At 42.3% G+C, this 15,025-nt stretch overlaps 1 protein-coding gene across 1 annotated transcript; it reads left to right on the top strand.

Moving 5' to 3' along the window:
- Nucleotides 1-2,715: 2,715 nt before the first annotated feature.
- LOC123128679 (guanine nucleotide exchange factor subunit RIC1) lies at nucleotides 2,716-11,999 on the top strand. Its single transcript, XM_044548742.1, has 22 exons — nucleotides 2,716-3,066; nucleotides 3,153-3,301; nucleotides 3,401-3,482; nucleotides 3,617-4,032; nucleotides 4,471-4,900; nucleotides 5,000-5,223; nucleotides 5,524-5,719; nucleotides 5,803-5,945; nucleotides 6,014-6,188; nucleotides 6,295-6,348; nucleotides 6,554-6,730; nucleotides 7,461-7,573; nucleotides 7,851-8,033; nucleotides 8,566-8,623; nucleotides 8,761-8,820; nucleotides 8,917-8,958; nucleotides 9,042-9,172; nucleotides 9,269-9,404; nucleotides 9,489-9,566; nucleotides 10,712-10,828; nucleotides 11,425-11,487; nucleotides 11,571-11,999. The coding sequence occupies exons 1-22, from the start codon at nucleotides 2,821-2,823 to the stop codon at nucleotides 11,673-11,675; spliced, it is 3,378 nt and encodes a 1,125-aa protein (XP_044404677.1). The 5' UTR covers nucleotides 2,716-2,820; the 3' UTR covers nucleotides 11,676-11,999.
- The last annotated feature ends 3,026 nt before the right edge of the window (nucleotides 12,000-15,025 follow it).

Consider the following 15,025-nt stretch of genomic DNA (forward strand, 5'->3'; position numbering starts at 1 on the left):
TATCAGCATATGAATGTTTGCACTTCATGAAGAGGAATATAGCAAAAAATAACAGATTTGCAGCTTTGAAGCTTGATATGATGGAAGCATATGACCGTGTGGAGTGGTCTTATTTGAAGTCTATCATGGAGAAACTGGGCTTTGCAGCACCTTGGGTTTCAGTCGTGATGAATATGGTGAGCTCAGTCTCTTTTTCTGTTATGTTAATGGTGTGAGGTCAGAATCTTTCCAACCTACAAGGGGAATCCGACAGGGAGATCCAATCTCTCGTACCTTTTCTTGATTGCAGCAGAGGGCCTTTCGTGCCTCTTAAAATCCCAGAACCAATCATCCCAGCTCAGCGACATTAAGGTGGCGCCGTCGGCACCGGTGGTGAACCATCTTTTATTCGCGGATGATAGCCTGCTGTTTTTCAGGGCAAGTGTGAATGGAGCAGAAAAAGTATCAAACCTATTGGATTCTTATTGCATGGCATCGGGTCAGAGGATAAACAGAGATAAATCCTCGATCCTTTTTTAGCAAGGGCTGCCCAGAACTAGTGCATGCTGTGGTCAAAGGCCATTTGCAAGTTCCCAATGAATCATTGAGCGACATATATTTGGGTATGCCGACGGATGTGGGTCACTCAAAAAAGGGGACGTTCAAATACTTGAGCGACAGAGTATGGGACAAGGTGAAGGGATGGATGAGCAAATGTCTATCTGCTGGTGGGAAGGATGTGCTAATTAAATCCGTGGCCCAAGCCATACCCGTTTTTTCTATGTCATGTTTTAAGCTCCCAAGAGGCCTATGTGATCATATCAAATCTATAATCAAGAAGTTTTGGTGGGGATGCAGGCAGGGAGAGCGCAAACCAGCATGGGTTTCATGGGATGTGATGACACGTCCAAAACACTTGGGAGGGCTTGGCTTCAAAGATCTGGAGATCTTTAATCTTGCCTTATTGGCGCAACAGGCTTGGAGACTTTTGAATGAACCAACAAGCTTGAGTGCAAGGATACTTAAGGCGGCATACTTCCCTGACAAGACGATCCTCACAGCTGAATTGGGATCCAGGCCCTCTCAGATATGGCGGGCTATTTTGGAAGGAAGGGATTTGCTTAAACAAGGAATCATACGCCGGATTGGTAATGGCCAAACTACGGACATATGGAACGACAACTGGATACCAAAGGACATGACCCCTCGACCTATCACATCTTTGGTCGCGGACCCCCCTAGGCTTGTCTCGGAGCTGCTCTCTCCTGCGACAGCTTCCTGGAACAAGACCTTGGTCCGGACAGTCTTTCTTCCTATTGATGCGGAGGCAATTTTGAAGATTCCGATATGCACTTGTAATATACAAGATTTTTGGGCATGGAACCCGGACAAGAAGGGTCAGTTTAGTGTGAGCTTGGCTTATAGATTCTTGCTCAGGACTAAGCTCCAGTGGGAGGACTGGCTAAATGGTGGCAGCGGGACGTCCAACTCTGAGAAGGACGAAAAATCTTGGAGTGCACTTTGGAAATTAAAAGTCCCTTCGAAAGTGAGAATTTTTCTTTGGAGACTTGCTCACCATTCGCTCCCAACAACTGATGTTTTGAAACGAAGGAATATGTCAATGCAAGACGTGTGCCCGCTTTGTGGGTGTGAGGATTCTTGCGACATGCCCTAGTTGCATGTACGATGTCACGTTGTGCCTGGGCACTGTTAGATGAAGCGTTGCTTTCCCAGATGTCGGATAACCTGGAAGCTAATGCGAGGATTTGGTTGTTCGAGTTGAATGAAAGTCTGGACCACGACAAATTCACTAGAATGGTCATCACACTCTGGGCCATTTGGCATGCAAGGAGAAAGGCGGTATATGAATCAATATTTCAGAGTCCACAACAGACGGCGTCTTTCATTAACAACTACTCCCTCCGTTCCAAAATACTTGACTCCCATTTGTCCAAAAATGAATGTATCTATATACTAAAACATGTCTAGATACATCTATATTTTGACAAATGGAAGTCATGTATTGTGGAACGGAGGGAGTACATTGCAGAGTTGGGCATGCTGCACGTTGGGAGAGAACATGAAATCACAAGATCAATCCCGGCCCAACAGCCAAAGAGGTGGCTATCGCCTCCCAGTGGCACAACGAAGATCAACGTGGACGGAGCGGTTGGCCGAACCAGGCGAGGAGGGGCAGTAGCGGCGTTCTGTCGTGATCAGGAAGGCAACTACCTCGGCTCATCAGCTGTGGTTTACTATGGCGTGACTGATCTGCTGTTGCTGGAGACATTTGCTTGCCGTGAAGCGTTAGCATTGGCTGATGATCTTGCGGAGCAGAAGGTATATGTGGCCTCGGACTGCCAAGAGGCGGTGAATGACATAAACAGAGGAACGTGAGGCCCTAATGCGGCGCTAGTACATGAAATAACACATCATAGCAATAGTTTTGTTTCTTGCTCTTTTGTTTTAGAGCGTAGGAATTTCAATTTCGAAGCGCACAATCTTGCCAAGTTTACTTGTAATCTAGACATAGATAGACATGTTTGGTTGGGTTACCCCATGACCCGTACCTTGTACCTGTAACAATTCCTTTGAATGAATAAAGCAGGCAAGATTTCAAAAAAAAAAGCAGCGATCTGATGGCCAGGAATCTCCGATCTGATTCTGAAATAAACAATTGACAAAGGAAAAAAGAAAAGCGAAAAGCCAAAATAAAGAGAGAAAGAAAGAAAACCGGTGTGCATCTCCCGCATCGCCCACCAGCCTCCCCTCAGATCTCCCCCCGACCCGCGCCGCATCTCGCCCGCCCGCCGGCGAGGGGGGGCCGCCGCCGCCGCCGCGATGTACATGGCGTACGGGTGGCCGCAGTCGATCCCGCTGGACCCGGGCGAGTCCGACGGCGCGGTCCTCCTCCGCGTCCTCGGCCGCCTCCTCCTCGCCGTCTGCCCCGCCTCGCTCCACCTCTGGTCCGCCTCCCACCACAAGGTCCGCCTCGCCCGCCTCGACCGCTCCCCGGACTCCCTCGCCGCGCACGGCCCCAACGCCCACGCCGTCTGGAGCCCCGACGCCAAGACCGTCGCCGTCCTGGTCAGCCTCTCCCCTCTTGCCCCCTGCCCGCTCTCTCCCTCTTCCGCCCAACGACTCACTTCCATGTGTCTGTGTGCTGTGCACAGACCTCCTCCTTCTACCTCCACATATACAAGGTGCAGCTCTCGGGGAAGCCGCTGATCGTCGGGGGCAAGCAGCTCCCCGGGCTCTGCCTCGCCGGTCTATCCCAAATTATCGTCGAGAAGGTCCCTCTCGCCAATGACATTTCCATAACGTACGGTATCCGCTGCTGCTCCTTACCATGTCTGAAAACTGCGACGCTAAATTCCGAGAAAACGGAAAGCTAATGTGGAAGCGTTGTATCATGTTGCAGGAGCAATTTTGCGTGCGACAGCAAGAGCATGCTCCTTGGGCTGTCCAATGGGCACTTGCAGGTCGTGTCCTGGAATGCTGAGGTACATGGAAATGCATACTGCTTTTGTTTCTTGTAAGTCGCCCGATAGAAGCGAAGTGTGTAGTAGTTGTGCCATCTTTGCTTCCTACTTGCTATCTTAAGCATGCTGCGTGTGTTGTTGTTGTTGCTTGCCAGTTCTCGGACAGCTTCAAGCTTCGTTGCTCCTCATGCTCGCCCGACAAAACCGCTGCCGTTGTAGATGCTTTGGTGTTTGACCCGCCTAGCTTGCGAGGAAATTCTAATGCAAGGCCTGCTCCCTGCTGCACAGGGGATTTTGCTATCGTCCATGTTGAGTTGTCGGTGAAGCTAAGATTGCTAGTTGCTGTGTACTCAGACTGTCAGGTTGCGCTCTGTACGGTCGGTAAGAAGGGATTGAAGCAAACCAGCGGCATCAGGGTAGACAGATGGTTGAGCACTGGTGATGCAATGTGTACTTCTGTGGCTTCCGAACAGCAGATTCTTGCTGTCGGGTGCAGCAGAGGTGTTGTTGAATTGTATGACCTGGCTGAGAATGCGCGGCATATACGCACTCTTTCTTTGTTTGATTGGGGGTAAGCCTCTCAAACAGATATATGTTTTTCTTAAGCTGTTAAGTACAAGTTGCATTGGTTGTTCTGAGTTCTGACGATCTAATTTTCTGGCAGTTGGTTGCAAACTTGTACTGATTTAGGAAACCCTTCTTACATGTAATGAAACATCAGTGGAATTTTGAGACATTTTGTTACTTTAGTAGATGTTGTCATCTCAAAGTGTTACAAATTCAAGCGAATTTTGAGTGCCTGATTGTATTGGTTAAGCACCTAACGCCAATATTGTCTTTTCGTGCATACACTTAAACATGTCATTTTGCCAGAAATGTCAATGTTTCAATATTTTGTCTTGTCATTTGCGACTGACGTGTACTAGGTTGATTTAACAGCAATGTTTTCCCAGTTATTATTCTATTGAAGCTGAGATAACTGTTCTTTTTTCTTGGACAAAATTTGTAGGTATTCAGTGGAAGATACCGGTCCAGTCACTTGTATATCTTGGACGCCTGACAATTGTGCTTTTGCAGTTGGATGGAAATTTAGGGGACTTACTGTTTGGTCTGTATCTGGATGTCGGTTGATGTGCACATTTCGTCAAGCCGGATCGAATTCTGCTTTGTCTCCAATGGTTAAACCTAATGCCCAAAAATTTGAGCCTCTAATGGGTGGGACATCACACATTCAATGGGATGATTATGGATATAAATTATTTGCAGTTGAAGAAAGCTTATCAGAAAGGGTTCTTGCTTTCTCATTTGCCAAATGTTGCCTCAACAGAGGACTTTCGAGCACAACATATACTCGCCAGATTCTTTATGGCGAAGACCGAATCCTGTTAGTGCAACCTGATGATACTGATGAACTTAAGATATTGCATCTTAATGTTCCAGTTAAGTCTTCGGTTTCATCTTTTGATCTGTTTATTAGGTAATAAAGTGCAACATATGTTGATGTATGGATAATTTTAACACTTCTCTTTTGGAAACAGGTGTCCTATAGTTCACAGAACTGGCCAGTTCTGCATGTAGTTGCAAGTGATGATGGCATGTACTTGGCAGTTGCTGGCTCTCGTGGCCTAGTGCTGTATGATTTGCGAAACAAAAGATGGCGTTTTTTTGGGGATGTTACTCAAGAGCAAAAGATTCAATGCAAAGGCTTGTTGTGGCTGGGTAAAATAGTCATCATATGCAATTATGTTGAATCATCAAACACGTTAGTCTCACTTTCTTACCTTATTTTTTGCTATCTGGTAACTGTCTCAAGTCTGAAACTTTCTGCGCATGGAAGCTCTTTATTTATTTATTTATGTTTACTGAGCTTCATGCTTTGAGCAAGTGCTTGAACTCACATAGATACTGTCTGAACCTCACTGTTTGCTATATGTCAAAAGAATCATTAATATTTTCTATTCTCAGTGCCTCGTTACCTATTTAAAGACCACTTCTCTCTCTCATGTGTATGACTTGCTATTTACCATTTAACAATATGCCTTGTTCATTGCATTTGTCTTAGGTACGAGCTGCTGTTTTTCCCAAGATATCACCTTGATCATAGCTCCTTACTTTACCGGAAACCACTGCTTGGTAGACCCATTGTCATGGATGTCTTTCAGGATTACATTCTTGTTACCTACAGTCCATTTGATGTGCATATATTCCATGTGATGATCTCGGGAGAATTGTCACCTACCAGTAGTCCAGTTTTACAGGTGACGTGAGAATTTTGCATCCTCAATGTAGATTCTTTTGTTAGCTTCTGCCTTACAACGTACATTTCTCCATGATTAAACAGCTTTCAACAGTTCGAGAACTTTCAATTATGAGTCCAAAGAGCCCACCTGTTTCAATGCGCTTGATTCCTGAACCAACTGATGAAGGTGTGCTGAAGCGGGATACAAATGAATCTTCTAACCTGTCGTCCCAACAACCTTCAAGGTATATTTTAATCCAGATGTCACTTGGTCCTATTCTCCTTGATTTTTATTTGGCTTGCAATATATCAGATGTCTGATCTTGCGGGTGAATGGGGAACTTTCTGTGCTGGACATGGATGATGGACATGAGCAAGCACTTACAAATTCAGTTGAACTCTTCTGGGTCGTCGGTTCTCAAGAAGAAGAGAAGAGTAATCTTATCAAAGAGGTGTCATGGCTTGACTATGGCCATCAAGGGATGCAGGTCAGTTTTAATGGTATTCTTTAATACATATTTTCTTTATTATGCACATGTATCTTTGGGTCGTATTTGCCTGCTATCCTTTTATGCAGAAACTGCTTTGTTTCAGGTATGGTACCCATCACATGGAGCAAATCCTTTTAGGCAAGAGGATTTTCTGCAGGTACTGATCTTACTTCTTAGGTCAAGCAATGGTTTTTATATCTGCTTGGAGTTTTCCACCTACTTAATGTGAAATGCTTATATTTTTTGGGTAAATCTGTTAATATAAGCTGTGATATTTTTATGTGCTGATCTTTTATCAAATGAAAAGCTTTTCATGATGTTATCATAAATTATAATTGAGCACGTTTTATTTGATTCTGTAGTTGGATCCAGAGCTTGAATTTGACCGTGAGGTGTATCCTCTTGGTCTCCTGCCAAATGTTGGTGCAGTTGTTGGTGTTTCTCAGAGGACGTCCTTTTCAACCGCAGAGTTCCCATGCTTTGAGCCTTCTCCAAAAGCGCAAACAATATTGCATTGTTTACTACGGCATCTTCTTCAGGTAGAGTTAGCAATGATCGTTCCTCTCTGGTGTATGTTTTCTATCAGTTGACTTTTTTTTAAGATAAAGGCAATATTAGAAACTTCTCCATTAATCTGGTAAGAATGGAAAAATGTCTGATTCTCACATTAGTCAAATATATACTTTTGGGGCTCCTAGCAGTGCCTCTAAATTTGAGTTCTTACATCAGATTAGTGTTAATACACAACCCGTTAAAACAGGACTTATGCTTTAAAGATGAAAGTAAAGGGCCAAGTTTGATGAAGATTGCATAAACATTGCTACACACATCCAATGTGATCTACGAATAATTTTTTATGCATTGTCATCTAAATCCTTTCTCACCATTGATTTTAGCTTGGATAAGTGGCGTTATCTGCTGTCTTACTGACTGAATATGCAAAGCTAACATGGCTTCTGCCTACGTTAGGGAGAACGCTGGGATTCATTTATTTTTTGGACTGTTATATTATGATATTTGCCCGCGTTGAACTGTGTAGCAGGACTTTCGGACATACTTTATTGCAAGCATAAAAAAAGATGATTTCACTTACATTAATCTAGGGTTGTTGCCTTTGGAAGGTTAATTTTTGGCTTTACTGGGAAGATATGTTTGCAATGATGCTTTATTGGACTACTTGCGTCAACTTTTCTATGTTATGTTATAAATATGGTATAAATCATTTTCTTGTGCCTCTAAAATTACTTCTCCATTCTATTTATTTAACAGAGAGACAAACATGAAGAAGCTTTACGTTTGGCAAACTTGTCAGCAGAGAAACCTCACTTCTCTCACTGTTTAGAGTGGCTTCTGTTTACGGTATTTGAAGCAGATATATCAAGGTATTTGATTCTGACTCTTTCACTGTCCTCGTAAAATCTACTGCATATTGCAATTTGGAGCTGAAACAAAGATGGGAACATGTCATAGTTCATTGTGTAGTTTTTAATAATAGAACTCTTTCAAATGGATGCCATCCATCACTCTAATATTTCTATTTAATGCTGTAACTGGTAGCATTTTTACATCGTTTGTTCACTAAGTTGCTAGCTTTGATGTCATCATTGCTTAAATAATGAATCAACTTCTTTTTCTGATTGGCCACTTTGCTAATTGCAGGCCAAGTGCTATAAAAAATCAACTTCCACAAAAGGGTGAATCTCCAAAGAAGTCTCTTTTAGAGAAGACATGTGACCTACTTCGAAATTTTTCTGAATATATGGATGTAGTAGTCAGTGTTGCTAGGAAAACTGATGGCCGGCACTGGGCAGATCTTTTCTCTGCAGCTGGACGATCCACAGAGTAAGTGTGCTGCCTTTTTTGAAGATGCGTACCTTGTAGTTGTAACTCTCTTGCTCTTAGTAATTGCCGTGCATCAGCTAGAGTGTAGATTTGCACACTTCCATGTGCCATAGTTGGTGTCCATCAACAAGAATCTGAATGATCCATTGTTGATTCGGTTGACTTGTTAATCACGCTAACTTGGACTACTGTCTTGTGTGGTCAGAATGACCTTAATTTTGTAGAGCTCAGGTATTTTGTTGAACTGGCCATTTTCTTAGGTTTTTAGAGGATATGTATGTCGCTTGATTTGTATTGGCAGTCAATTTTTATAACTCCGTTGGTTCCTTATTGGTGTGTATAGATACTTGCAGAAGGTTTACTGTTACCAGTCCAGCACCAACGTTTGGTATCTTGCGAGTGCAGATTCTAAATAAATGTTTACGATGTTTACCAACGAACTACTGTGTAGCGTCGACAGTGGTTAATGATTGATTAACATTTGAAATAAATATAATTGTTGCGTTCTTATATGACTGATCTTCCATGGTAGGATGTTCGAGGAATGTTTCCAACGGAGATGGTACAGGACTGCTGCTTGCTACATACTGGTATGCCCTTTTAGGATATGTTAAATAATGTCTGATGCATGATAGTATTTCTCAGAGTTATGCACTAACAAAGATTATTTTCACCATTATTATCATTTAGTTCAAGAATTAGTGCGTAAAATGTTGTATGATTACAGGTCATTGCTAAGCTGGAAGGCCCTGCTGTCAGTCAGTATTGTGCACTCCGTTTGCTTCAAGTAATTCTTTTACCTTAATCATAAGGTGGTTTTGGTATATGTACTAGTTGTCTCACATGTTCAAGCTCTCAATTTCAAGTGTTTGTAACTTTGCAGGCTACACTCGATGAATCTCTGTACGAGCTTGCTGGGGAGCTGGTATGCTTTTTATGCTATGACCTGTCTATTTCCTATATTTATAGTCTCCAGTGGAATTAAGGAATGCCAGCAATGTTGTTTAGGTCCGCTTCTTGCTAAGGTCTGGCAGAGACTTTGAAAATGCCAGTACGGACTCTGAAAAACTATCTCCAAGGTTTATGGGCTATCTTCTATTCCGTTCGCCATACAAAAGACAATCTTCTGACTTGAAAAGGTACATTTTGTAGTTAACTTTAAAAGGTCATGTCCTTTTTTTTTGATGGTTATGGTGGTGTTATCAGAACTTATGTGTTATTCCCTCTTTGGACAGTAACTCAATGAAAGAACTTAGCCCACATATTAACTCTGTTATGAACATTCTGGAGAGCCATGCCAGCTATTTGATGTCTGGCAAGGAACTTTCAAAGCTCGTTGCTTTTGTCAAAGGGACTCAATTTGATCTTGTGGTGAGATTCTCACCATTTATCATTGTAACAGTTTTATTGATTTTAAAGCCACTTGTTATCATACTTCATTGTAACTTCATGCAGGAATATCTTCAGCGAGAAAGGCAAGGGTCTGCCCGACTGGAGAATTTTGCATCTGCACTTGAACTAATTGGAGAAAAGGTTTTTGTTTAACAAATCATCAAGTCAATACCTCAATTTTACTTTGTGCTCAATTTTCTTTGCAAATTTGGGTGTCTTTGTCTTGGTCATGAAATCATCATTAGTGGAATGACACCTAGTTATTTAGAACTTTTGCTTTGCAAAAACATTTGGGCTTGTACTGTATATATTACATATTTTAAATTTTGAAAAATCTGCAATCCTGAACTGTAAAACTTAGGGCTGTCAATGAGCCGAGCTTGAGCGAATACACACCCAGGGCCGAGACATGAATCCTAGCCTATCTGAGTCGCAGAATGAAGGGCTCTTGACCTGTCAAAGGCTTGCACACGCCTTTTTTTTGTGGGGAATATTCTCATGAACCGGTGCTTAATTGCAAACTGAGAAAGCCAATCAGTTTAGGGCATTTGCTGCCATATTTACTTCTTGGATTAAGACTCCATTCGGGCTTGAACACATGGTCGGAAGAATGGTGGGCTTGGGATTCTAAGCAGGTGCTAGACATTTGAAATTTTAGGGAAATGACAGTGGAACACCCGGTACTGTCCAGCTTTACCGAACTTCTCGAGCTTGAGCTTCTAAAGCCTGCCAGCTTGAGGTCAGGCTTGAGCTTGGCTTGTTAGTGTCTCGAGCTGAACTCAAGCCGAGCCTAGAACAGATCATGGTCAAACGGTTGGTCGAGATTGAACTTTTTTGACAGCCCTAGTGAAACTCTCCATGTCAGTCTGTTTAAATTCGACCAGGTATTGGTCACATTGTAAATGGTGTTGACGTTCTTAGTCTTGGAAAAATGATAGTAGTGTTTGCCGCAGTTTTCTCGTGCTAGTTGTGCCGTGCTCAACAAATCTAGAACCTGAACGTTATGAATGTCTTTTAAGTACCTAGGGAGATGATTTGCTCGAGAAAATAAGCAAATCACTTGACAGTATTGAAAATACAGGAACAATAAGCTGAGATGATCTTGTGTAGATCATCTGTTTACTTGGTTCAAGCAGATGCATCACATACCTCAATAGTTGATACACCGTTGGTTGGTTTAAAAGTTTGCAAGTCACACAATAAAAGAATATTATTAAATATTTTTTTCCATCTTCTTTTCTTGAAGAATAATGTTCTCACTTGTATTATTGATATTTTAATGACAGCTCCAAATGGACACACTTCAGAGCCGGCTAGATGCTGAGTTCCTTCTTGCTCATATGTGTTCTGTCAAGTTTAAGGAATGGATTGTCGTGCTAGCAACTTTATTGAGGCGTGCAGAGGTAATACTTGTATAGATCTATCCTTTGACATGGTTAATACTACCTCCGTCCTGGTTTATTGGTCCCCTTCGAATTTTGTTCCAAATTTTGACCTCAGATTTAACTAACAAAATGTTAATGCATGTAATCGAAAATACTATTATTGAAAACTATGTTTAAATACGAACCCGACGATGTAATTTTTGATGACATGCATTATTATTTTATTAGTTAAATTTATGGTCAAAATTTTGGCACAAAATATTAAGGGGACCAATAAACCAGGACGGAGGTAGTAATTCTTATGCGCTAGTTAAAATGTTTGAATGTGCGGTTCTTTGGTAACCTTGTAATTGGCCTTTGCATCTGTGCTCAAGTTGTTTTTTTGGCTTTACCATGTATCTGGTTCTTCACTACTGCCCACTAGTATTTACTTGCCGCACAACTTGCACTTAACTGGATGGATTGATTGTTGTAGAATCTTTTTTTGAGATCAGATAATATTAATCTTGTTGGTGCACTGTTATCAGTGAATATTAGCATTTAGAGGTGAATTGTTTGGTTTTGCAAAACTAGTGGTCCTTGCTGCTGTAATGCATTCTTTTTATTTTCCTCAGGTTTTGGTGGATCTCTTTCGACATGATCTGAGATTGTGGAAAGCATATAGCATCACTCTACAGGTTAGCAGAGCACAAATGGTGCTCATTTTTCAGGGTTTATGAATCTTATAGGCGTCTCTGACACGTGTGCAAACCACTTGCAGTCACACGATGTATTCAGCGAGTACCTTGATCTTCTTAGCGCCTTGGAGGAGGAGCTTTCGTCTGTTTCCGATCGCACATTGCAAAGCAACGGACCGGTGTCGTGATACTGAAAGGATAGCCATTTTGGGTGGCCAACAATTTTAGCCTGGTGTTAAGTTAACACATACTGTTAGGAGGAGAGAAAGGCGCGGGGAATCGTTTGTAAATAGCGATTATTTGGGGGATGTTCCCCCCTTGGAGGCGAGCAAGAGCCTTAGAGGTTAGGACAAGAGCCTTTTGTGCAGTGAAATGAGTTAAATCACCATATTGTTGTATCATTTAGTTGCGGCAGAGTGGAGTATGCATTCTTCCCCTTTCTGTATGTATGTGGACAATGTAAAGTACATACTGCCAGTTATGAGCATCCAGTCGCTTTTTCTGCTTCTCTCTGCCATGTGTAAAGGTTACCAGATGTGTTTATTTATTTTATTTTCCTTGAAAAAGTGATACGTTTATATACTTGTAATAATTTCTTGACCTTTTGAGTTGAACGTATGGATTTATTGCTCATACTTATTAGTCACGTTGAATACTTGTACAAGATAGGTAATAGTTGGACGTTAAGTTGTACTCTCTGTGTAAACTAATATAAGACGTTTTAGACCACTACTTTAGATTATGATAAACTTATTATAGATTGGGATAGTATTTAGATTAGGATGCTTGTATTTTTTTTTGTGGGACAAAGTATTGAAATCACTAATTAAGGAGTACTCCTTCAAAAGATCATTCTCATCTCCTCATGTTACGACAAGTGGTGCAATGCATCTGTTTATCCGTACATCTGTTTATTCAAAATGTTTTATCTCTTAAATCGTACTTTCAAATCTCGAGCCGTTTTCACCATTGGATTCCTCACGTTAAGATCTTCAAAACTAGATTCCATGTTGATAGGTTTTCATGAACTTTTTTTTTTCGCGAAAAAACCAGACAGAAAAATCGAACTTGGAGCATGTTTTTTTCCTTTTCTGAAAGAGGCACAACCGTGCCTCTCGCGGAAGGAAATAAAAATAGAAAACGTGTTTTTTTTCCGTTCCTGAGAGGCATGGCCATACGTCTCGCGAAAACACAACCGTGCCTCTCGCGAAAAAAACAAACAGAAAACGTTCTTTTTTCCCGTTTCCGAGAGGCATGGTCGTGCCTATCGTGGAAGCAAAACCGCGGCCGTGGCTCTCGCGAAAGGAAAATGGTGCCTCTTGCGAAAGAAAATAAAATAAAACATGTTTCTTTTTCATTTTCAAGAAGTAGGGCTGTGCCTCTCGCAAAAGCAAAATCGTGCCTCTCATGGAAGCAAAAAAGAAAACACGTTTTTCGCGCAAAATTTTGATTTTTATTTATTTTTTGGTCCAAAAGCTAAGAAAGACAGGTGAAAAACCAAAAAAGTAAAAAAAAACCCATACAAAACATTTTAAAAAGCCGAAAACGCATGAAGAAAATAGAAAAATAAAATCCGAGAAAAGTGCCCAAAGCGCAACATGTGGTGGTGGCTGAGAGCACGCCAAGTGGCGTGCGCTCTCAGACTATCCCTAAATGGTCGTTGTGAGGCTCCCGAAGAAACGCTCGTCAACTAGTTGCTCTCGCAAAGGATGCTTGTATCTTGTCTCCTAGTTTGGAGTAGACCCGGGCATGAACAGCCTGGCCCAGACAACCCGATGTGAAAGCCTAACATCTGAGCTGGGCTTGGGCTAAACCTTTTCGTCCGAAGCATGGTCCGGAAGCTTGAACAAAGCATAAATGACTATTTTATTAGAAATATAGGCATAATATATCATTTAAATATTGCAAAGTTTGTTATATCAATTAAAAAACGGCACCGTTCATGTGTTTCGGGCTGTCCGGGCACAAGCTTGGGATTTTGAGGTCAGGTTTTGCAAAGCCTGGCCCAGAGAATACCAAGGTTTAATTCGGAGGTAGACATAAGATGTAGCTTATGACAATATAATACTCCCTCCGTTTTTAAATATAAGTCTTTCTAGAGGTTACACTATAGACTACATACGGAACAAAATGAGTGAATCTACACTCTAAAATATGTTTATATACATCCGTATGTAATTTGTAGTGGAATCTCTAAAAAGACTTATATTTAGGAACGGAGGAAGTAGCACACATGCACAGAAGATTTGATGGCATGTGTCGGTGCAGGTGACTAATGTGCAACATTGTAGCGGTATCCATGGAGAGGAACATGTTGGAAATATGAGCAAATTACTACGAGATTTAATCCGAATAAACAGAAGATAAATCATGACCACAGCAGCAGAGATTAAACTAATCATGCGAACTAGCATAGCAGATGAACATATCACATCTAGGGCACATACTAGTAACATGAATTCTACCACGATCTCGAACAGGAAGGATAGGATCACATACGGTGCAGCGGGTGCAGCACCGCCGGCGTTGACGTTGTCACCCATGTTGTCGAGGATGAGGTTGCCGAGGTCGGGGAAGAAGTCGTCGTTCGCGAAGTCGTCGTTGCCAGCTGTCGCGCGAGTGCGCTCCCCAAAAACCTGATCGCCCCTCTCCCGTACAAGATCACGAGAGGCGGGGTTCCGGAGGCCTGCTGTCCCTTCTCGCGGTGCACGCCGGAAGGAGGGATGGAGAAGACTTGTTTGGCGGCGCAATGATCTGGAACGGTGATGAGAAACCATACGAAGCGGCGGCGGCTAGTGTAGATGTCTGACTATATAGTGCGGGCCGGGTAGGTCGTGGGAGTAAACCCCACGTCCGAGTCGTCACGATCCAAAAGAATCGGAAACGGTTCAGTAATTAACGCGTCCGTTAATTATTAATTAATGACTCATTAATTTTTCCCGTGCAGCAAAAATATAGACAACGTGCATAGCTCTGTCCTCGGTTCGGCTCAATCCCGCAACCCGCGGCGCATCGTGACGAGGCGTGGCGTGGCGAGGCGAGCGAGGAGGAGGAGCGCGCGTGTAGGTCTCCTCTTCTCATGCTCATACAAGTGGTAGAAGAGCTCACCTTATAAAAATGTGCAACTCTCTCTCAACTTATGAGGTGGGACTAAACTTTAGCCTCACTCACTCCACTCACATGTGTGCATGAATGGGCCAAGAGAATTTCAGAATTTTAGTTGGGCTTTGGGCCAAAGGCCTACTAGCAAAATTCCAACAATCCCCCACAAAGTCTCATTGGCACATCTCATCATTTAGTTCCAAAACATTGTTTTATATACCGGTGCTTAGTGCAGACTGTGAAGTTGAACTTCCACTTAGAAATTTATGCTACACTAGATCACAACTTGAATAGTGGACTATGCCTTGAACTACAAGTTTTCTGTGAAACTAGTTTCACACAAATTCTTGACCGATACTGGGCTGCCGCAAGGCTTCCCCGCGGGTGGAGCATATACGTCATACTCCAGGGCCTTTCATGAATTTATTAGAGAACA

This window comes from Triticum aestivum, chromosome 6A, assembly GCF_018294505.1.
Source record: "Triticum aestivum cultivar Chinese Spring chromosome 6A, IWGSC CS RefSeq v2.1, whole genome shotgun sequence".
In the NCBI taxonomy this organism is placed as follows: Eukaryota; Viridiplantae; Streptophyta; class Magnoliopsida; order Poales; family Poaceae; genus Triticum; species Triticum aestivum.